At 53.9% G+C, this 21,426-nt stretch overlaps 8 protein-coding genes across 8 annotated transcripts; 1 reads left to right on the forward strand and 7 right to left on the reverse strand.

The window, feature by feature from the left end:
* Positions 1–713: 713 nt before the first annotated feature.
* On the reverse strand, positions 714–1,547 carry N0V96_011173 (uncharacterized protein; the record flags this gene model as incomplete). Its single annotated transcript, XM_053197280.1, has 1 exon — positions 714–1,547. One exon carries the CDS (start codon positions 1,545–1,547, stop codon positions 714–716), a length of 834 nt encoding a protein of 277 aa, XP_053045371.1.
* A 2,405-nt stretch (positions 1,548–3,952) lies between these two features.
* Positions 3,953–5,482, reverse strand: N0V96_011174 (uncharacterized protein; the record flags this gene model as incomplete). Its single annotated transcript, XM_053197281.1, has 1 exon — positions 3,953–5,482. The coding sequence occupies one exon, from the start codon at positions 5,480–5,482 to the stop codon at positions 3,953–3,955; it is 1,530 nt and encodes a 509-aa protein (XP_053045372.1).
* Positions 5,483–8,412: 2,930 nt separating this feature from the next.
* On the reverse strand, positions 8,413–9,609 carry N0V96_011175 (uncharacterized protein; the record flags this gene model as incomplete). The annotated part of the gene is made up of 2 exons (XM_065759180.1): positions 8,413–9,548; positions 9,606–9,609. 2 exons carry the CDS (start codon positions 9,607–9,609, stop codon positions 8,413–8,415), a joined length of 1,140 nt encoding a protein of 379 aa, XP_065612278.1.
* Positions 9,610–10,872: 1,263 nt separating this feature from the next.
* N0V96_011176 (uncharacterized protein) lies at positions 10,873–11,681 on the reverse strand (the record flags this gene model as incomplete). Its single annotated transcript, XM_065759181.1, has 2 exons — positions 10,873–11,638; positions 11,674–11,681. The coding sequence occupies 2 exons, from the start codon at positions 11,679–11,681 to the stop codon at positions 10,873–10,875; spliced, it is 774 nt and encodes a 257-aa protein (XP_065612279.1).
* Positions 11,682–11,928: 247 nt separating this feature from the next.
* N0V96_011177 (uncharacterized protein) lies at positions 11,929–12,734 on the reverse strand (the record flags this gene model as incomplete). Its single annotated transcript, XM_065759182.1, has 2 exons — positions 11,929–12,445; positions 12,727–12,734. The coding sequence occupies 2 exons, from the start codon at positions 12,732–12,734 to the stop codon at positions 11,929–11,931; spliced, it is 525 nt and encodes a 174-aa protein (XP_065612280.1).
* A 1,366-nt stretch (positions 12,735–14,100) lies between these two features.
* Positions 14,101–15,356, forward strand: OTU1 (ubiquitin-specific protease otu1; the record flags this gene model as incomplete). The annotated part of the gene is made up of 2 exons (XM_053197284.2): positions 14,101–14,467; positions 14,527–15,356. 2 exons carry the CDS (start codon positions 14,101–14,103, stop codon positions 15,354–15,356), a joined length of 1,197 nt encoding a protein of 398 aa, XP_053045375.2.
* A 420-nt stretch (positions 15,357–15,776) lies between these two features.
* N0V96_011179 (uncharacterized protein) lies at positions 15,777–17,693 on the reverse strand (the record flags this gene model as incomplete). The annotated part of the gene is made up of 6 exons (XM_065759183.1): positions 15,777–16,072; positions 16,203–16,445; positions 16,538–16,626; positions 16,752–17,054; positions 17,213–17,463; positions 17,688–17,693. The coding sequence occupies 6 exons, from the start codon at positions 17,691–17,693 to the stop codon at positions 15,777–15,779; spliced, it is 1,188 nt and encodes a 395-aa protein (XP_065612281.1).
* A 784-nt stretch (positions 17,694–18,477) lies between these two features.
* Positions 18,478–19,900, reverse strand: N0V96_011180 (uncharacterized protein; the record flags this gene model as incomplete). The annotated part of the gene is made up of 4 exons (XM_065759184.1): positions 18,478–19,188; positions 19,271–19,447; positions 19,540–19,646; positions 19,735–19,900. The coding sequence occupies 4 exons, from the start codon at positions 19,898–19,900 to the stop codon at positions 18,478–18,480; spliced, it is 1,161 nt and encodes a 386-aa protein (XP_065612282.1).
* Positions 19,901–21,426: the final 1,526 nt, after the last annotated feature.

Below are 21,426 nucleotides of genomic sequence, written 5' to 3' on the forward strand. Positions count from 1 at the left end.
TTGACCTGACCCGTCGACCTAGACGGACGCCTGCTGGCTGGTGACAGAAACGGAGTTGGAGTGGTATATATAAGGTATATACTAAGCAGTCACGGAATACTCTGACGTCTGGCCGTACCTGCCTTTGCTTCCGGCATGTGGCGGACAGTCCATCCACCTGTTCTTTTACCGTTTTCTCATCTGCTGTAATTCATCTTCACCTACGTCAAGGCTCAGCCGCGCTCGAATCATCGTTCTTCGCTACAGTGTACGGGACCGTCCCAGAGAGCTGTCTTGCGATACCTATGTGCCGAGTTTACATATTCGCCATCTTTCATTGCCGCTCCCTTGGCGACAGACCCAGGCCAAGGAAAGACGAACCGGCTACTAGCACCCTCATCGCATCCTACAAACAGGCACACAGAATGCTTCTTTCAATATCAAGAACGGCCGGTTCTGTGCCACCAATCAGACAAAACTATCAATCATTTACAGCCTCAACCTCTAGGAATCCCCCCACACCCGGCTCGTCTTAGTCCCGCGTGAGGAAGAGGAAAACCCAAAAGACCTAGGCTGCTGTTCAAGCGACGGGCCCACGACACGCCGTTCTAAACGTCCCTCGTTGGCTTTATGGAAAAGGTTATTTTCTATATGCGATTCTTTCTGTGAAAGGCTCTCGTGGAAATCCCAACAGTGCCATGGGCTGGATAGCTTCCGAACTACACAAATTCCATTTACCCGAGAGCAGCCATGGCAAGCCGATTACCTCCGTTGGCACTAACAGCAGCCCCGTTGACCCAGCGCCCCTCCTCGCTAGCAAGAAACCCAACGATGTACGCGATATCCTCGGGGACCCCAATCCGGTCCGCCGCCGTCGTGTCTCGAATTTGCCCATCGAGGTATCCCGCAGGCATCAAGTCCTGACTATTCTTGATCGCGTCCGTCGCCGTCAGACCGACAACGACGCTGTTGAACGTGGCCTTGGAGGTCTTGCCAAACGCCTCGGCGAGAGACCGCGTGTAGCTCTGCAAGGCGGCCTTGCTGGCCCCGTACGTCATGGTAGGGTCCGAGTTTGCTTGGTACGCCAGAACGCTCGAGATGGCAATGACGCGTCCGCCGCCCTGGGAGGGCAAGTGAGGTATGACGGCGGTCGTCAGGGAGATGGGCGCGAACACGTTGGCCTGCATGACTTGAAGGAAGACGGGCAGCGTCGTGTCCTTGATGGGCTCCACCTTGGAGTAGTCGCTCAGGACGGCGTTGTTGACGAGGATGTCGATGGAGGTGGTGGAAAGCTGCTCGAGCGTTTGGGAGACGATTTTGGGACCGAACGTAGGGTCGAGAGCGTCTGCTTGGATGGCGATGGCGGTTTCCACCCCGAGCTTGCGGCACTCGTCTAAAGTCTTTTGCGCCGCGTCAGAGTTGCTGGCGTACGTGATTGCCAACTTGGAGAGACCTTTGCGAGCTAAGTGGAAGGCGATGGCTTGTCCGATGCCGCGAGACGCTCCTGTGACAATAGCTGTCTTGCCGGCGAGCGACCAAGGTTCTTGCGTAGTGGGAGTTGAAGACATATTGGGCGATCTTGGAATCTTTGGTTGATTTAGTATTGCGAGTTACGAGTATGATGAATGTTAGAAGTGGTTGGTGAAAGCTGAGAGAAGAGCCGTGGCATACCGACGATATTTATGAGAATCGCTCTTCTGGGTCTATATTGAGGCAGCTCAAAGAGCTCACCATTCTATCGTCTTCTATGGTACACATCTTGAAAGTCCGCTGAACAAATTACATGGCATGTAATCGGAGGGAGGATCGCCGCAGCGGAAGTTGATGTGGAGCATGCGGAGCGGCACTTGGATATCACAAACGGCGCCGAGAAAGGAAATATCGGCCGGGGGGCAGAAGGAGTAGGGGGTCCGGGGATAAGAGGCGTTAGTCGCCGAAACTCAAAAACGTGCATACTCGCAGTGTCCCCCACCGGCGTAACTCCAGACCGGACGAACCTCACGAACCGATGGAAAAGTCTCCGAAGTAAGGCATTTGTTCAAGCAATCGCAAGGGCGGGACCTCGGGCTGTTGACCGTGTCCGTCCGAGCTGAAAGGAATTCTGCGCAACGCTGGGATGAAGTTGCGCCCTCAAATTTGAACGGCGGAGACTTCTGTTAAGCATCGGAGACAAGAAAGATTATCTTCACCAATGGACTTGATTTATCTCTCGCATTGCCGTCTTTGGCAACTTTCGCCTGTGACATGAATGATTAGCTTTTTGGTACTGTTTACGACTGAAGAGAAGAGGCAACGTCTCTCTTCTGGGTTGCGCGAGGCGGATCTTTCTTGATGTTTTGAGACTATTATACATACACGTGCGAACATTGTCACTTCAACTTTAACTTCAACTTCAACTTCAATTTCAACTTCAATTTCAACGATAGCGGCTCATCTTTCCCCGCGACTCTGAATCCTGAACAATTCTGTGGCACCAAGGCTCACTGAGAAACCTTATTCGCAACATTGTCATAGAACTTCTTGATTTGCGAGATCTCTTTGATTCGTGTTGTTGCGAACCGCAATCGAGGACTTCTAGATGGTCAACCCCGTAAAGGACTAGTAGACGCCGCCAAGCAATTTTCCCCAAACCTATCCCGAACACACAACCGGGATGAAAAGACTCTTGATTTGGGCGAAAAGAAAAAACACTATCTAGTAACAAAATCGATCCAGACCTCTGTTTGAAATGGGATATATTGTAGTCCCGTAGTACTGTTGCGGACCATCGCCACGGTCTTAGACGTGAGGGAAGTATATCAGTTACAGGCTAGTCTGAGATGTAACCTTTGGGACCGGCCCTATCGCTTTCCATCTTCGCCTCTCCCTGTTTGGCTCAAGACGTATGTTTTCCTGGCTATACGAATGCCGTCTTGAGTTCGTCTGCCAAAAATGAGATGCTTCGCTGAGGTTAGAGATAAAGTGGTAAAAAGGGAGGGACGAGCCCATACACGGCGACCGACCGAGCAGACATGCTGAACTGAGCTCTAAATTGAGTCGTCCCTACTTCCTGGTACATGATAAACTAGCTATGGTGTCAATGAGAAGGAGAAGAGCGAGGTTCCCTAAATGGAAGATGGTCTACCTCCCGGTGTTGGCGTGACGGCGTTACTGGAAGTTCTCACTTTCGGCGTTGAACTAATTTGGTTTCAAAGCTCTCGGAGAGATGGCACAAGATCCCGTTTAAACAGTACAAGGGAGACATGTAGGTCCCCAAAGACATGGAAAGGGAACGTAGTCAAATTCAAGACATGTAGTTAGATCTTGAGACAGTGAGGCATTCGATTTCATACTTCGCATATAAAACTACACAGGCATACAGACAATCACAGAGAAGCAGGGAACAGTCAAGTATCAACGAACAAAATGTATTTACGAAACAAAGCTCAAAGAAAGGCATCTTATGCCCGCCAGCGCATTTTATGCTCACCAGCACATGGGAGAAAAACGTCATACTGAAAAGTATCGCGTTCAAAAAACTCCCAACCTGCCCACTTCTCCCTCCCCAAATCCACGGGGATCAGGGCCATATTTCAGGCACCTATCCCCCTCTCATATACCAATCCCATAAAAACCCCCGGGGCCAGGCCGTCTTTCAGACCTGCTACCCCTCCCATATACCTAAATTGCCCGAAGCCAAAAAAACAAAAAAGCCCTAAGGCGAGCCCGAAGGCGACCCGAAGAATCCTCGGGGCCAGAACCGTCTTTCAGGCCTACGTGCCCCTCCCGTATACCATCCTAAATATCCACGGGGCCAGGCCGTCTTTCAGGCCTGCGTACCCCTCCCATATACCGGTCTTGCCCTTCCCATTTCCCCAAGCTATAGAATCTACCTGGTTGCTACCTTTCGGCTGAGTCAACGCAGAAAAGACGATAGACGAGGGGATTTGAGGAAGGGAAGAGAAGAGAGTTTAAAAAGGCTGGTCGCGATGACTCAGCGGGTGTACCCATAGTTGCCCACCTGGTTCCCCCAGACCCCGTTGTACTGGTACTGGCCCAAGGCCGCCGTGTGGGAGGTGGCTTGGGGGTACTGGAGAGGGTAGGGCTGGGGGAAGGCGGAGAGGGCGGGCGGAGAGGGGAGCTGGGCTCCAAAGTAGCCCATAACACCGCCGGCGAAGCTACTGGCGTCCCCACGTACTGCGGAAGGAATACGCGCGGGAGCGAGAGCTGGAGCGGGAGCAGGAGCAGTAGGAGGAGGAGTGGCCGAGGCGGCGCGGAGGAGGGAGGCAGCGATGACGGGTATTAACTCCGGCTTGAGCTTGCCCACCAGCTCGGCTATCTGCCCGGCTTGGGCCATCTCCTCTGGACTCGCGGGTGCCATCTCCAGCGGAGGACTTGGCGGAGGAGTGACGGCTGCCGCTGTCGCTGCTGCCGGGGGAAGAGAGACGGAGGCTGCCTGTTGAGCAGGTGGCAGGGTCCAAGACGGCACGTAGGCCGGCCGGCTCTCGCGTCTGGTCCTCTTTGCTGTGCGAGGTACCTCTGCTCCGAGCGGGGTGGCGGGCTGCTGCTGCTTCGCGTCCATGTCAAACACGAACTCGTCGAGCGCGTGACATGTGAGGCGGCCGTCCCATTCCGGGTTGTGGAGGAACCGCGGATCGCGCCAGGTAGAGTGGGCGGACTCAGCGAAGTGGTAGACCTCGACGACCCAGCCGTTTGCGAGGGCGGACTGCACGGCGGCGGGGAAACCTCCCTCCATATCGCCGTCGAGGTTGCCGTCGCCCGTAGCGAGAATCATGACGCCTGGAGCACCGAGGTTGTCGAGCACGGCCTTGCGCATGTGGTGCTGGACCGTCTCGTCCACCCCCTGCTCCTTCATGGCGAAGGAGCCCGCAGACGAGGGACTTTCTGCGGGTACCCGCTGGAGGACCTTGGCGGTGTAATCACACGCCTCGGCCTCCTGCAGGTACAGGGGGACGGAGGAGGAGGATCTGTTATTGCCGGCCTTGTTATTGCGAGAGCCAACGATCACGCCCTCCTTAACCTCTCTGCCTCGTTCGAGTATTCCCCTGAATGCGTGGAAGGAGAAGGCGGAGGTTGAGAGGCGCTGGTCTCTGGATATGCCCATGCGCTTCTTGAGGTCGTTGAAGAAGGAGACGGAGATGTTGGAGCCGTCGGCGTAGATGTACAGACCGCGGGCGAATTGCTCCGGGTAAGCCAGGGCCAAGGACTCGTCACGAGCGCCGAAGCGCTGCTGTAGACGGGCGGGCAAGGGGAGCTGTGAGCTGGGAGGAGGTCTCTTTGCGGTTTGCTTGTTGAAGAGCCTTTCTCCTGCGTTGTCGTTGTCGGCGGCGGCGGCGGCGGCGGACGAGTCGGAATGGTAGCCCGAGTCTGAAGAGGCCCGAGCTACCATTCCGACAGCGACGGCTGCGGCGACAGGCTTCTTGTCCTTGGACTCGACCTTTGGCCTTTTGGCCTCGGCCAAGTCCAAGGACTGGTAGTTGCGCTTGCTGCCAGTTCTAGCCATTTCTTCTGCGGTGAATATGAGAGGGAGGAGAAGAAGTGGCTGAGACTGTTTGCTTGAGGGACTCTTTGACTCGCAAAGAGGCTCAAAGCAATGTAAAGAAGAAGAGTAGACTCTGTCTGGCGACGAGAGAATACGTGTAGATGAAGTAGAAGTCTCGCGAACTCGCAGATTCTCAAACAGCTTGCTAAAATCTCCCAAGGAAGTAGGTGGTTGTGTAGGAGAAATAGGAGATGAGTGAGATGTTTCTGCTACGTCCGAGGACTGCAGAGAAGAGGTTTGGGAGTCCATCTTATAGTGCTGGAAATGAAGCCGACGATGTGAACCCGTGTGGTATCTCTGAGCAAGTTATCTGTATCCAAAGGATACTTGAAGTTTGTTCGTGATAGTCAAGGTGCCGGGAACCCTCTTGAAAGCCCTTGGTGATAGTCAAGGTACCGGGAACCCTCTGGGAATCCCAGAAAGAGGATCAAGGTTGGGTGTTGTGACCGAGCCCCTGGGCCGTGGCGGGAGGGAATTGAGTTTGGCGAATGCGGAATCAATCGTGGAAACCGTGGTACTCATCGAAGATGGCAAACTTTGCCCTGAGCGACCACCTAGAAGCTGGCCGTATATGTTGATCGAGAACCAGACCGGGTTCTCAAAAGCCAAAGTTCGCGATAGAACCTCTGTTCTGGCTGAGTCTCTGACTCAAACTTTGCTTCAGGGATTTCGAGCGGCCGTAAATCTTGGCCGAACAGATTGGGAACAGAAGGGGATTGATTTGATACTGAGGCTATGGCGACCCAGTTGTCGATTTAGTCTTTGGTGCTGGCCTGGCTGGCCCAAGTACACTCTCGGTTCCGAGGTTCGGAAGTGGCCGTAGATCTTGGACGGCCGGGTTACTAGACTTCCCAGGTCGCTGGAAATGTAGAGAGGAGAAATGCCGATCGTTGTATCGAACAGTGACAAGGCTCTGTTGTCGATAGCCTCGAGTCGGTTTTGGCTTGGACCCTTCAATTGACACCTAATGAAGAATTCGATGTAACCAGATATCTCAATCAGAAAGGTGACTGAGAGCAAGATAGAGGCGAAACACCGATGTGAGCCGTGGATGTGTTGGAGCCGTCAAGTCGTAAAGTTTTCCTACAATCCGAACGAAACGCCGACGCCACCCAAGAGAACAAGGACGGGCTATGCAGAATAAAGACCGGGAGAATCGCGGATGGCTCGAACTCAAGAGAGAGACAAGCACAGCAAGGTAAAGAAAAAGAAAGCAAAGACTTTGGAAACGAATTCTAAGTCCTCGGTCCGACGACAAGAAGAAGGGTTCAAGACTTGGTGGATGAACGCCACTAGCCGAAATGCTTCAACCAGATACACCCGGATAAACGATCAGGAAAGAAGAAACTAAGTTGGGTGGGTGAGAGAAGTTGGACGATCGGATGTGTGCGTGTGTCGGTTTCCTCGGGGTTAAGAGGGTGAAGACGAACGTATACTCGCGGGTTGAGAGAGAGGGTTGAGGTAGAAAGATGAAGTCGGAAGTGAGAAGGCGAAAGGCGGTTATGAGTAAGAGTAAGGAGAGGTGAGAGGTGTAGTCGGAACTAGAAGTCAAGAACGTCAGCGAATCAGTCTTAGCCGCCTTTGGAGAGGCTCAATTAGCGTGTTGCGCTGCATTTGCCCCTCACCACGCGAATCGGTTCGCCCAAAGGCAAGGGTCCGATCTCTAAGGTGGCTCTGAGTGTAAAGTGGGCGGCACCACAAACGTCCGCTTGGGTCGGATGGTGGGTTTACTCTATTTAATACACTAACATTTGCGATTCATATGTCGATTGGCAGAGTATTCGTTTCACATCTTTTGTGAGTTTCCAAAGATTGACTGAGTAGAAGCAGCCTTATAGGAATGAACAGCTTTCATTTGGTCAATTTGGTGCATCTCAACATTGAGATCTCGTCAGAGATAGAACATCCAAATGCTAAGTAACTCGCTCAAGATTCAGCGGTAGAGTCACACAGCCCGGCACATGACCTCGGGGGGGGCGAATCAGATCTACGCTAGTACCCCTAGTCGGGCCCTGCTCGAACCTGTCGGGTTCGCTGCACTCGAAGCCTCCGTCTATCTGCGTCTTATTGGTGCAAAGCAGCATTTATTATGGGCCAAGGGTCCTGAGGCAAAAAACTGCCAAAGAAGCATAGAAGGTTTCCAGACCTTAAGTTAGGGAAGGTAAGGTAAGGTAAAGATAGCCGGAGGAACTCGGCCGGGCCGCTCCCTCGACAGGCGCAGGGACAGCCGCCAGCCACTCACAGAGCTTGGCTTCCACGTTCAGCCCCTTTGTCTTGTTCATTTCTGTATGTCCCACTCCCTTCAAAGGCTTCGAGGTTGGAGGGTGCATGGTATTGGAGAACATGAAGGTGTCTGGTTCAGCGTATCGCTGATGGATTCGGTATGAGCTCAGGATTTTAGAATCAGCCATTCGGATTCGGATCGTGGCAAACGCACTTGGATTAATGCTCATAAATAGATACCAAGTGAAAGTTATCATTAGATTGAACATCCATCAACAATTGGCAGCCCCTCCTTGTAGACTATAAGTTCATCAAAGGTTATGATAATCAACACGACTGGAGACAACGGGAGCTCTGAATACTGTTCATCTCAATTGTGCAAATTAGGTACTTGAACAGGCATCATGAATAGCGTATCATGATGCCCTGACGATGATAATCTTTTTGATACAATGAGCCATTTCGTTCCCCCCTCAAAACTCCAAAAAGCCAATAGGTATCACAGCAGTCCGACCCGCCGAAAAAACTCCGCTCCCTTTCTACCCAGGAGATCGATCCTCCCTGCCACAATCAAGGCCCTTGGATGCAAGCCTACTACAATCCAAGGGACGGAGATAAGCAGGGATGGTGTCGATTAGAATACACATTGACGTTGTTCAATCCATCAATCAGTGAGCAGGCTTGGGCGTGCGCAGACTGGAGTGGACAAAGTAGATGTCCTCAAGGTAATTGGCACGCTTCGCCTCGTCGGCTCGCTCCTCCTCCTCTTCCAATTCCTTTCTCGTCTTCTTGCGGCGGGCGGCGCGCTGCTCCTTCATGAGGCGATCATGCCCGTCCAGATCGCCATCCTCGCGCATGCGCGACGTTTCCTGGGCGTGCGCCTCGACGTAGCGGACCAGGGAATCGGCGGCCCAGTCGCGCAGCTCATCGCCCGTCTTCCCCTTGGCGGGTTCGGTGACCTTGTCGAGGGCCATCTTGACCTTCAACTCCTTCTGCTTGGCGACGGCAAAGGGCTTTGCGCGGGAGGCGCGTTCGGCCAGCCATTGCGGGTTGCTCTTAGCAAGGTAGGCGAGGCTGTGGCCCGAGTTGGCATTGTCCGGGGCGAGGCCGTGTTCGGGGCGGGCGATGGGCGGTGTAGAGTAGAAAAAGATTCTGCCGTTCTCGTCCCTGTTGTACTGGCTGCGCACCTCTTCGGGGATCTGGTCGTTGAGGGATTCGGCCAGGGTAAAAACCTCGGGAGGCCTAGGGGGGTTGTAGGCATTGGCGGGCTGCATGGCATTGGGCGTGTTGGCCATGGGGGTGCGGGCTGCAGCGGGATGAGGCTGCATTTGATGATGGTTGTAGGTCGGTCCGCTCATGGGATTTGCTGGCATCATTTGTGGATGCATTTGGTGGTGGCCGTGCTGTTGCTGGTGGTGGTGCTGCTGCTGTGGGACCGGCGCTTGGGCCTGATGGTGCGGCGGGAGGTGGTGCTGCTGTTGGTGCTGCTGGAACTGAGGCGCTGGAGGGGCAGGGCCTTGGTGGTTGTGTTGCTGCTGCTGCTGAGGGTGCATATGCTGTGGTGCGTGGTGGGGATGGTGCTGCTGCTGCTGCTGCTGCTGATGGTGCTGTGGGCGCTGTGGGTGTTGCTGGTGCTGGAACGGGCTAGGCGCAAATCCCTGCTGCTGGTACATGGGGCGGATGGGCTGCTGCGGAGAGTGAGACGCCTGGTGAGGAAGTTGGGGTAGAGGCACCGGCGTTTGATGGTTCACCGCGACTGGCGATGCTGAAGCATGCTGAGGCGTGTACTGCTGAGCATACATTGCTGGCGACGGAGACGGCGCAGCTCCCATTCCGTGCCCATAAGGCGTGGGAGGATTACCCATCGACATGTCGCTCGGCGTCTGGCGCATCGCCTGAAGAACTGAAGGCCGTCGCGCAGGCTCTTGGCTCATGGGCGGCGGAGAAGGCGTGGGCTCAGGTGGAGGAGACTCCTGTACGACCAAAGTCAATTTTGTCAGCAATGGTGAACCAAGGTGAAGGTCAAGTGAAGCCCAAAAGGTAGGCTGCAAGAGTAGAAAAAACTAACGCGCAATAAAAAGAGTGAAATTGAGGGTGAGTTTGAAAATTGCAAAGCAAAAGTGAAGGTGAGGGTGAGGATGAAGATGAGGATGAGGATGAGAACAAGAGTGAGAGCAAGAGGTGAGGGCACAAAATTCTGCTGCAAAGCACGTCTGATACGGGATGCAGGGTGTTGTTATCCCACACGCGTCGCTCCCTTTATCTGCCTGCACTGCACTGCATAACCGAGAGGGACGACGAGAGGGTGTGGTGGTGCTGGTGCTGGTGCTGTTGGAGGGTTGGCAATTGTCCCATCCACCTCCTTCATCCAGGAGGCGGCACGGTAAGGCTGTGTGGTATTCCAGCGTGGAGGTATTCGTGCAAGAAACACACACCCGTAATGACAAGCCGGCCCAGAACCACCAGTCTGATAGACCAAACGAAAGAAACAACAGCAGGGAAAACCAGATGAATCACATCCAAACTCACGTTTGATTCTCGAGGGCGCCGATGCACGGCACCAATAATGGGCGGTGCGTTTGCAGCCCCCCAGGTCGGCTTCGGGAGCTCATCCGTTTCCTTCGCATCCGCCTGCAGTAAGTGTTTGATCGGGCTAGGCACCTTCTTGAGCCGCCGCGGCTGATCAAACAGCTTCATCTCGTAGTCCTTCTCCCGCACTTCGTCGGGCACGCAGCTCGTCCACGTCTTGATCTTGTTGAATTTACAAGTCGCCTCGTTGTACCGAGACTCGCACACGTACACCTCCTTATCCGCCGGCAGCGTACGCGGCCGTCCTTTATTGAACCGCGTAACGAACATGACGAAGCATCGGTCGAGCACCTCTTCGATCTGGTGGTCGCGGTACTGGCCCGTCTTAGCCACCTCGTTCTCGAAAAAGTGCTTCTCGAACCTGTGCACCGTCTGCTCGGGACGGTAGTACCAGCAGGCGTTGATCCATCGCTGTCCTGCTCGGTCTTGCCAAGTTCGGAATATTTGCGCAACAATGGGCTTGGCCATGTCGTTGACATTGCGAATATGCACCCAGTCGCCTACACAGGAGTTGTTAGCACTCACCCCAAGTCATCATTTTAACCAGCCCAGGTACCGGAACAAAACGTACCGACTCGCCATGCCTGGCCATTGTGCTGAATTTCCGATAGTGGCAGCTTGCCATCCTCGTCACGGAATTCATCGTCCGGCCTCGACTTTTCCTGCGCAACCAGCTCACGTGCTTGCTTCTGCAGCTCGACGGCGGCTTCGTAAATATCACTGGCCTCCTCATTGTACTCCTTTGCGTTGTTGAACATGAGATCGATATCCTTGAGCGCATCGTCGACAGTCGAGTATTTCTTCCTCTTAGCATTCCTCTTGATGTTGTCGAGCGCAATGGGGTTGGTGATGACCTGGTAATAGTCCGGGTTCGCAAGCTTATCGGGCAGCTTCTCAAAGGGACCAATGAGCAGGTCACCGTCGTCTGACTGGAACTTGCGCAGGCCCTTGATGACGTTGTGAATACGCGCCTCGAGCGGTGTCAAGACTTTGGGAGGGCGGCCGCGCTTCTTATGTTCGTCTTCCTCCCGGGCCTCCTCGAGCTGGCGCTTGGTGAGTGAAGTCCGGCCACGCCTCCTGCTTCGTCGACGTTTTCCGTCATCGTCGGACTCATCGTCTTCCTCCTCTTCCTCTTCCTCCTCCTCCTCTTCTCCTTCGTCCTCTTCGGATTCGGCCTCTGGCGATGAGTCTTCCGCGGGCGGGAGCTCGCCCAAGTCGGGAAGCTCAGCCTCTTCAGACTTGATGGTGCCTTTGGCAACAAGTTTCTGTAACTCCTTCTTGAAAAGGTCTCGGATGACGGTGGCACTCTTAAATATGGCCGAGGAAGGCCGGTTGTAAACCTGCGCATTGTGACAAATCTGTGCAAGATCGCGAACGAACTCGGGGAAATCTGTGTACAGCTTTTTTTGAATCTTGTGCTGCTCGGGGTCAGTCTCGTGTCGTGCTAATAAGGCTCCACGGGTAGGTAGGACATACGCGAATGGTACTAAAGGCGATGGGGTTCTCAATGATCTCAAAGTAATCTGGCAGTTGACGCTTGTTCGGGATGCGCTGGAAACTAGCCGCCCACCATTCACCGCTGCGATGACAAGTAATTAGCAGCAGGACAGGCAAAGGGTGCGTCTAATCCGAACGTACTCTTCATCCTTGTAGTTGCTCACAGTTGAGCTGATAGTTTGGATGACATCCAAAAGGTCGCCAGGCTCGGATTCCACGGGTGATGCGACACCATCATCTGGGTCTCCATCTGCATCAGCGTCTGCGTCAACTTCGCCATCTGCGTCTACGTCTGCGTCTGCGTCGGCGTCCACGTCGGCGTCTGCATCCACTTCACCTTCCGCGTCCGCATCGGCATCGGCATCGGCATCGGCGTCGGCATTCGCACCCGCGTCGATGTCCATTTTGTCAGATTGCGGCGGTTCCGCAGAGACAGTCGGCTCGGGTTGCTTGGCTTCGGTGGTGCTGGCGTCGGGTGCGTCGGTCATTTCGACATCTTTGGTGACCTTGGCCTCGATGGACTCGCGCACTTCGGGCGCGTCGCTGCGCGTCGCCATAGTTCCGTCCAACCTCTTTGGGGAATCGCAGAACGAAGGCAGCTTAGGGAATCCTTTTCTCTCTGGTGACAATTGAAAGCACAAGGATTCGAGCGAGACACTGGACCCTCTTGATTGGCAAGGTCGGGCACAAGAAGGGGTCGAGGGCTTCCGTCGCAAAGGTGGGATTTTACAAGTTACTACGTTTCTTTGGGGGAAGCTGAGGAATTGAAGGTTTGCGAAAGCAGTGAGGCGGGAGCTGGCCAGGGTGCTACGGGTACAAGTGGTGCTGGGAGGGGATGTTAGCAAGGAACCAGCCCGGGGCCGGTCGTGGCCTCTTCCGGCTCCACCTCGGCTAACTGGCGCATTGGCGGCGGGCAATTGGACGAGACTTGGATCAATGGTTTCTTGTACCTCAAGATGTACCTTTAGCTGTCCAAACGGGCGAGGAGGAACTTGAAGGTGCTATCTTTTGTACCTTACTCCTCACCTCTTTGAATAGCTTCTCCTTCATCATGATATAGAGAAGCAAAGAAAAGACTCATTGGTTAGCTGATCAAGTCTTTCACTGAGATATCATTAGGGTATGTTTCTCGAAGTGTTGTGGACAGCATTAAGAGTTCGTTCTTGTGATAATACCTCTCCGGCCTGGCGCTATGGTATCCTATATCTCAGTTCTATGTACGGGATACTTAATACCTGTCCCACGGTAATGGAGACAGCTATCCTCAGCTCTATATCAACACTCTTCATAGCTCGCAACATACTGGCAACGCTACTTAGCTACCAACTCTATAAGCACTCGGGGGGAGGAAAGACAAAGTGGGCGATTGCAACGTGGAACCATGAAGTCATTGTCACTGCAGCAGCGTTTATTGGAGTAGTTCTCCACTCGGAAACAATCAAAGACAAGCACAAACCTCCAATCCCAGCACCGGGACCAAGCTGTGGACGCCGTCATCCTCTACACTAGGTTCTCGAGTCGGACAAAGCTGCTGCCCTACCAGAGCGGTCCAGAGCCTCGGTCTGACCTAGCCCATCTTGGGTGCTTAGGTTGACATACCTACTACGTTCCAGCTGTCGAAACGCTCAGACTCGATTTCCCGCTCCGTCCCACGTTCCCAGCATCACACGACCTGTTCAAAGCAGCTTTCTAGAGCTACTTCATAAGCGGAGAAGCTTCTAGTGCATCCGAACTCTCGGCGGCAGTTGCTCTACTCTACCTTACCTTAACCTTGCGGTGTCACCGCTGCAAGTCAACTCCATCGTTTTGGATCCAACAAAGCTGCAGAAGCGTCCCTCCCGCCTCCTTCGCCGAGGACCCTCGCCTCACTTGTCTCACACCGGAAGACTCTACGAAGCTAATCAGGATCGAAACTTGAGTCCAATCGGTCCAACTCAACGCACGTACTTACCTACCTTACGTCTCCCGTCCAGATTCTTTGGCACTCGAGTCTCCAGAGTGAGAACCCGCCGTTGGTACTCTGCGATAAGATAAACCCCTCCGTTCGAACCCCGCCATCAAGAGCTTGGTGACCATCAGTTGTCCGTCCGGATCCGTTCCCGCCCAAGATCGTCGTCTACCGTCAGTCGCTACTCTATCTCAATTTGAAGCCTGTGCGTCACTGCGCCATCAGACATCTATTCAGCTTGCTATCTTGACTTTGACCCACATACTCATCATCTCACAGATCCCTTCAGCTTCAGCAAAGCACGTCCACATCCACATTCACAATGAGAGCCAGATACAAGGGTCCGGGAGGCACAGGCGTCGTCTCCCTCGAGGACACCGCAACAGTCGGGGACCTCTTCAATGAGATCAAGGACAAGACGGGCATCGCCGAATTCAGCCTCAAGTACGGCTGGCCCCTCCAGACCCTGACCCTCGAGCACAAGGACGCCAACGCCAAAGACCTCGGCCTCAACGGCCAGTCCTTCAGCATCGAGCCGGCCCACCATCGCGCAATCACACCACCGCCCGCCGCCGCCGCTCCGGCATCTCGAGGCCCGGAAGCGTTCAAGAAACCCCGCTTCAACCCCGATGCCGACCCGTCCCCTTCGGACATCAGCATCCCGTGGCCGGAGCGCGAGTCGACGTTACGTGAGTACCTGCCCACTCCCATCCCCAAACTGCATCTCTCATCTGACACGTAACCCAAGTCCTCCGCGTGATGCCCGACGACAACAGCTGCCTCTTCACCGCCTTCGGCGGCGCCATCCCAGGCAAACAAATGGAAGCCAAGGAGCTCCGCAAAATGGTAGCAGACTACATCCGCCAGCACCCAGACGACTACCCCGAAGCCGTCCTCGACATGCCCGTCGAAAAGTACATCCGCACAATCCAAGACCCAGAACGCTGGGGCGGCGCCATCGAGCTCGGCATCTTCTCGGACCTCTTCGATCTCGAGGTCGTCGCTTTCGACGTCAAATCCCAGAACCCGCTGCGCTTCGGCGAGAATAAAGAATCGCGCTGCATCCTCGTCTACTCGGGCATCCATTACGACCGCATCGCCTGCAGCCCCTCGGAGCCGCCCGACTACTCCCACTCGGACCTGCCCCCGGAACTCGACAGGACAAACTGGAGCACCGCCGACGACGAGGTTCTCGACCGCACGCGCGCGCTGATTCGCAAGCTGCACGAGATGCACTACTTTACGGATACCACCGAGTTCTTGCTGCGGTGTACCGTGGGCGGGTGCGACTGGCTGGGCAACGGGCAGCGGGAGGCCAACAAGCACGCCAAGGCGACGGGGCATATGGGCTTCAGCGAGATCAAGGATGAGCCTGCGGGTGGTGGTGGTGGTGCTTCGGGCGGCGCCGGTGCTTCTGCTGGTGGTGCTGGTGCTGGTGCTGGTGCTGTCTTTGGCGATAATGCGCTGCGCAAGTGTGATGCTCCTGGCTGTGACTGGTTGGGTAGCGGTACGGCCGAGGCCAGGATCCATACGGGCGCGACGGGACATACTGCCATGACTGAGATTCCGGACTTTTGATGAATAGAGACAGAGAGCCTATTGATATACGCATGGCGGGGCGGAGTTGTTGGGCACGGTTATATGAGGAACGGGAGCCGATGCTTTGGGGAGTTTGGCTTGGTTTTTCAAATCGAGACATTCCATTGGAAAGTGAAATGTCACGGCTGAACGATGAGTTTGGCATCTCATGAGTGAAATTCACATGAAAACTCGACGACTACAATATCTCGTGACTACGCTTGCCCAACCTCATTGGACTCCAGTCAAACTTGGCTTCGCAATTCTCATTCGATCGCTCGCGATATAAAGGAAACAGTAACAAAAAAAATGAAGGGAAAGGGGGAACAAGTCAAACCAAGCTTCCATCTCAAAAAAAAAAAGGCCTCTCATCTCACACTCAAATCATCTTTTCACAACCCCAACCTCATTCCTCATTCCTCACTCCTTATACGTCAACCCACCACCGTAGCTATGCTGACTATTCGCCCCTCCCTTGGTAACAGTCCCCTCCGTGACGCCCGTCGCGAAAGCGCAGCTGCCCAGGTCCCGCTTTTCGACCTTGCCCGCGCCCGGCGAAATATCAAAGTCGAAAATATCCATGGGTAGGCCAATGGTCGTACACGCATTGGGAATGTCGACGATGCCCGCGACGTGGCCCTGGATGGGCGCGCAGGACATAAGGAGGTAGACTTGGTAGTCGCTGTAGCCGAAGCGGCGGAGGTATTCGATGACGCCTTTTTGTTGTTTGCGTTAGCGAACACAGCCAATCCTACTTCCGATTGTAACTTCAAGGAAGCGGTGAAGAAAATGCTACCAGGGAGAAGTAAAAGGAGAGAAGGATGACAGAGAGAGGAGGAAACGTACGAAGACACGTCTGGCGATAGGCAACAGTAACATCCATGTAATGCTGCTTGCCGTGCTGGTCGACAGAGAACCCTTCAAAGTAAATGTGACGCCCGGGGCCGAACTGCGGCTCGACGGGGCCGGGGATATAGATGGGTGACTTTAGGTCCAGGTCGGCGACGCCGTTCTTGATGACTTTGAAGTTTATCGTGATGACGCCCGCCATCTCGATGGCGCCGCAAAAGGAGATTTCTCCGTCGCCCTCTTGGATATGGTTAGCTGGCTACCTGATGATACGGGTATAGCCCATTTGAGAGTCGGACAGAGAGAGAAAGTCAGGTAGATAAAAAACTTACGGGAGAAGTGTAGGTCGCCGACACTGAATTTGGCGCCGGGAACGTGGACGGGGAGGTAAACTTTACTTCCTCTGCTCAGATTCTTAATACTGTTTCCCTCAAAGTCAGTAACCCTCGTTCGTCATAATCACCAAGTCTTCTCATCTCCCCCAAAGATTTCTCGTCGAAATCCCTTGGAGGTAAAAACCGAAGAATCGAATGCTCAGAAACTCACTCGCAGTTCCCACCATGCTCAGGCCGTCCAGGAATCGTCCTAGCCCCCTCTTTACCAACCTTCTCCTTCAGCTCCGCATCCGCAGCGCCGGCGTGCACGTTAATCGGCTCCGGCGGCTTCGCGACGTCGCGGTCGAGCTTGTTGGCCGCGATGAGCTCGCCCTCGCGCGCGTTCCAGGTGTCGAGGACCTCGGCGGAGGGGGCGCACCCCAGGATGCCCGGGTGGATGAGCCCGGCAAATTTGACACCGGGGATGTGTCTCGAGGTGCAGTAGATTCCTTCAAAGTCCCAGATTGCTTTTGCCCTTTTTTTACGCAGTCGCGTGTTAGCTTTGCATTCCTTCTTGGTGGTTTGAGAGGAGGGATAAGGTTGATGATGAGGACAACTCTCAACAAATATAATAGGTAATGCTGTCCACGTTTGTGAAAATGGGTGATGTGACGTGACAATGAGACGACTTACGCAGTAGGATACATCTCATCCAAGAACCCACCGCCGTTATTCTTATCAAACACACCCGTAAAACCCCACGGTTGATCCTCAAACGGCTGGACGTCCATAATCTCCACTAGGAGCAGGTCACCCGGCTGAGCGTCCTCGACCTCAAACGGACCGCTGAGGTAGTGGATCTTGGTCAGGTCGACATTGAGCATGTCGTCCGCCGAGTCGTTGTTGCCAATCTGGCCACCAGTCCTGGTGTTTTGCGTGAGTCTCTAGAATATAACGGTAACAGACGCAGGTGAAAGAAAGAGGGGTGATCTACCAGTCTACGCATTCAATCTTGACTGTCTCGCCATTCTTGATGGTGCCAGAGAAGGGGACTTTAGGAGTGGGCTAGTTAGAGAGCAGTGTGGCTTGGACTATTGTCAATTAAACCACTCACTGTCCGGATGCCACCTGTTCTAGTTTTGCTGTCAATAAACTTGATGCTTGAGACGTACATCAACGGCACTTGGGCACTTACATGCAGGCCAGCTTGCTCAGAAGCCGGCTTATCAAAGCTGACCTTATTGGCCGTACGGATACCAGTCTTGCCCATGGTGGAAGAATTGAGTGCAAAGTTGATTATATTAATCAAGTGGTTTCAAGACAATGTATTGAGTGAGGGATTCACTTTTCGTTATGAGATTGAAGGCCAGAACAGGTTATTCTGCTTCCTAGTGTGGTAGATATACATGCAACCAAAGCCAACGTCTCCAAACTACCCCGCCCTGGCCTCCTCGGAACTATCTCACCCAGCGAATGAGACGCCTTTCTCTCATGCCTCGTCTGGCTATCTATCCCGAGTATGGGATTATCCCCAATTGTGTGAGAGTGGTAGTGGTGGTGGTGGCTGCTGGGGAGTTGCAAGTGCGGAGCTGGGTGCGGGCTGATAAGAGCTTTTGCCCGATACCGTAAGAGGCTTGTGTCTGGCAACCCCCGCATTGGCTCCGCCCGTCGGCCGTTCTCCAAACACCAATCGATAAGAAGGCGTGGTGATCTCATGTCGCATGACTGCTCCTATCATAAAACGTAATTGATTGGAATCCGGGGTTGTTTATCTCGGCATCTGTCGTTTACGCCTTGTCGGTCCCCTTCACCCGTACTGTTGCAGAATAGAGCATTGCAAGTGTCCGCAGAATGTCACCTTATCCCGGCACATCTGGATTCACGCCGTTGTATTAGGCGTATCGAACGCCGAAAAGCGACAGACGTACGGACACCCACGTCCTTCTCTTGCGATTTGGCTACTCGTGCTTTTGAGCATCGCCTGTCGGGTTTGCCGGCCGCGACTTGAGGTGAATGGCATCAATATCGCCGAGCGAGAGGTTGAGGAACTCGTGCTTATTCGTCCACTCTTGCTGGCTCGCGGCAAAAGCAGCCTTCTCGGCGGGAGGCGGGGGAGGGTCGGTAATCTTGGTAATCAAGTACGCCGTTGAGGCCTCTGCGATACCGTAGATCAAGACACCAACGAGCGGGATCTTAATCAGTGTGTAGAACCCGATGGCGAAGCCGAACAATAATCCCTCGCGGTTCCGGAACCAGTTCCTCTTCTGCTCCTTGGTAAAGTGCACACGAGAGAAGTACGGCTCTAGAAGCTCTCTCATCAAACTCCTGGACGCAAAGTAACTCTGCAGGAAGATGACAATGTACCGCTTGGGCAAGAAGATGCCCGTTCCAAAGATGACAGACGCAGGTCCCAATCCAACGGCATTATTGAAGGTGTAGAAACTGGCTGCGGGCAGCACGAATCTACCGACGATGGGTAGATATGACAGGGCGAATACGGCGAGGGAGATGGCACCCTTTCGAGCGAAGCGGTACAGAAACATGCTAATGGCTTCTGCTGTGCTGGTCGTGTGGGTGCTGCCGTCGCTGACCTTGTACATCTTGAGGTTGGGATAGTACATGTCTCGAAGCTTGGTCGGGTCTTCATGCTTGTGTTTCTGGACGTACGTCTTATCAACCCAGTTCAGCGAGTCCATAAACCTGCCTCCACGTTAGCAAAACGCCCAAAGGGCTGGGGGGTAAGATGCAGACTTGCATATTGTCGAGTGTCGGGGTGACGTAGCGCATCAGCGCCATGAGGAAAAAGGGGACCTGCAAAACATATTCCTCGATGAAGTTGAGGCCCCCGACAAGCTGGTCATCCCAAGTGACATGGTCCAGGCTCAAGAAAAAGGAGAGAATCCAGAGAAAGACTCTGACGCCAATGATCTATCGCACTGTGTCAATACCTGTTTTGAAGGGAATAGGAGTGTCTCGGTGTTTCCTCGTGCTCCTGGCGCAGGGGTGTAAGGTAGACGTACGGGAATGGAGATGACGAGACGGATGGCAAGGCCACTCAAGACGGCAATGCCGGCTTGTCGGTAGTGGTCCGAAGTGAACAAGGCAGGATTTTGAAGGGCTCGTTGAGCTTTTTGGCAGTTAGCATTTTGAGCTATGTCAACGAACTCCAAAGAAATTGGAGTCTGGATGCCATGGGCATTGTTTCAACAACTGACCTCCAACCAGCGTCAACTGGATGCCCCGCAAGATTTGGTTCAGGTCGAAGTGGGAGAGGTCGAACTCCCGCTTGAGTCTCTCCTTGTCGATGGGAAGCTTGTCGAGCTGCTTGTCGATCTGGCCTTCAAGCTTGTCACGCCGTTGACCCTTTTCGGAGGTCGCCATGGTTTGTCGAGGTTGTGGAGGTGACTATGCCGATCACCACGAACGTTGCCGGGTGTTGAGGTTCAAAATGTCGAGGGTCTTGGAGGGGCACGCGAGCTGTTGCGACCTCGTCAGCGCAGGGCTGGTTGCTTGGCCAAGCTAAACTTGCCAGGAGCTGGAGCTGACTGTGGCGGAAAGACGATGACGACACCCAGACCGGGGGTCAGTGGCTGAGAGACCTGGCACCTCACGACGCTGCAACCGGTACATCCGGAAGGTCGAGTGGTCCGAGCTTCACCGAGTGCCGGGAAGCCCCCGCGTTGTTCTTATCTTATCGATATCACGGATAAGAATAAGATGCGAAATGAGTCTAGGAGCTTCAAGTAGGTACCTTACCTTAGGATAAGGTACCGTGGGTACATAGTACAGTAGGTAAGGTACTTGAGGTACTGAACCAAACCACAGAATTGAGGCGCCTCTGAGGCAAAACAATTCGCTTGCATGAGGCCGCGCTGCATGGCGATTGCATCAACGCAGAACCAGTCAGCTCCGATGGTCGGGTGCAAGTGGATTAAACATTGAGAGATGTGGCACCGGTTCATGTCAAGTTGGTGCGGCTGCGGCTGCATTGCGCACGCGTCGAACTTGCATCCCAGAACGCGTCCCTGGGCTAAGAGCTGGACCCCCTGCATGCATTGCTCAAAGCTCGAAAGTTCGAAGCTATGAAGCTCAGAGCTTTCAATGGACCAATGGCAGGCCCCTGAATTGTTAACCCCCAGGCATGCTGAGGCTCTTCAGGGTAGGTATAAACCCCAGGTGATATACTCCGTATCTGCGATTGAATAAGGCGGCTGTTGTCATGGGGGACCCGAGGCTCTCGAAGCTTTTTTGGAAACCTCGGAAGCTAGTTTCGGGTTGAGAATGCGGTGAGGGCCGAAATGACGAGGCAACACGAGCTCTCTAAGCCTCAATTTTTCAAAGGCGAGGGATACAAAGCGGAGCTGAAAAGGTATCCGTAACCAAATATGAAGTGCTGAAAATGCCAGGTTTCCACTGGATTTTATGTTGAGGTTGCCCCGTCTCATCTTTGCCGTTTTCCTCTAAGCGAACATTACAACGCCTGGGCTCCCCCATATTGATCCCCATACGCAGGTGACAGTACGTAGTCATGAAAAAAAAGTTCAGGGCGCATTTTGGCTGGGATACGTCGGCTGTCCCCGGTGTGACCCCCCAATGGCTTGCGGACGCGGCACCTTATTCGCGAAGCGACTACTACGTGCAATCTCCAGGTTAGCTCCAGATGGGGCCGGGCACATCACGAGGGCACGCGCTTCAGTGAGCCTAGTCATCCTAGCTTGTTCTTCAGATCTATCTAGATGGTCTCCGTGCATAAGAAGAAGGGGGCAAGTTAGAGATCAAAGCGAAGTTAATCACAACAAGATGGGTGATGAGAATCTAGCATAACCGACTCAGATCAGGTATATGAGAGAGACAGTGAGTGAGTAAGTGAGCGAGTGAGAGAAACAGAGAGCATGTGAAAGCCAATC

This window comes from Colletotrichum fioriniae (genome assembly GCF_027942845.1).
Source record: "Colletotrichum fioriniae strain IMI 355084 chromosome Unknown scaffold_16, whole genome shotgun sequence".
NCBI lineage: Eukaryota > Fungi > Ascomycota > Sordariomycetes > Glomerellales > Glomerellaceae > Colletotrichum > Colletotrichum fioriniae.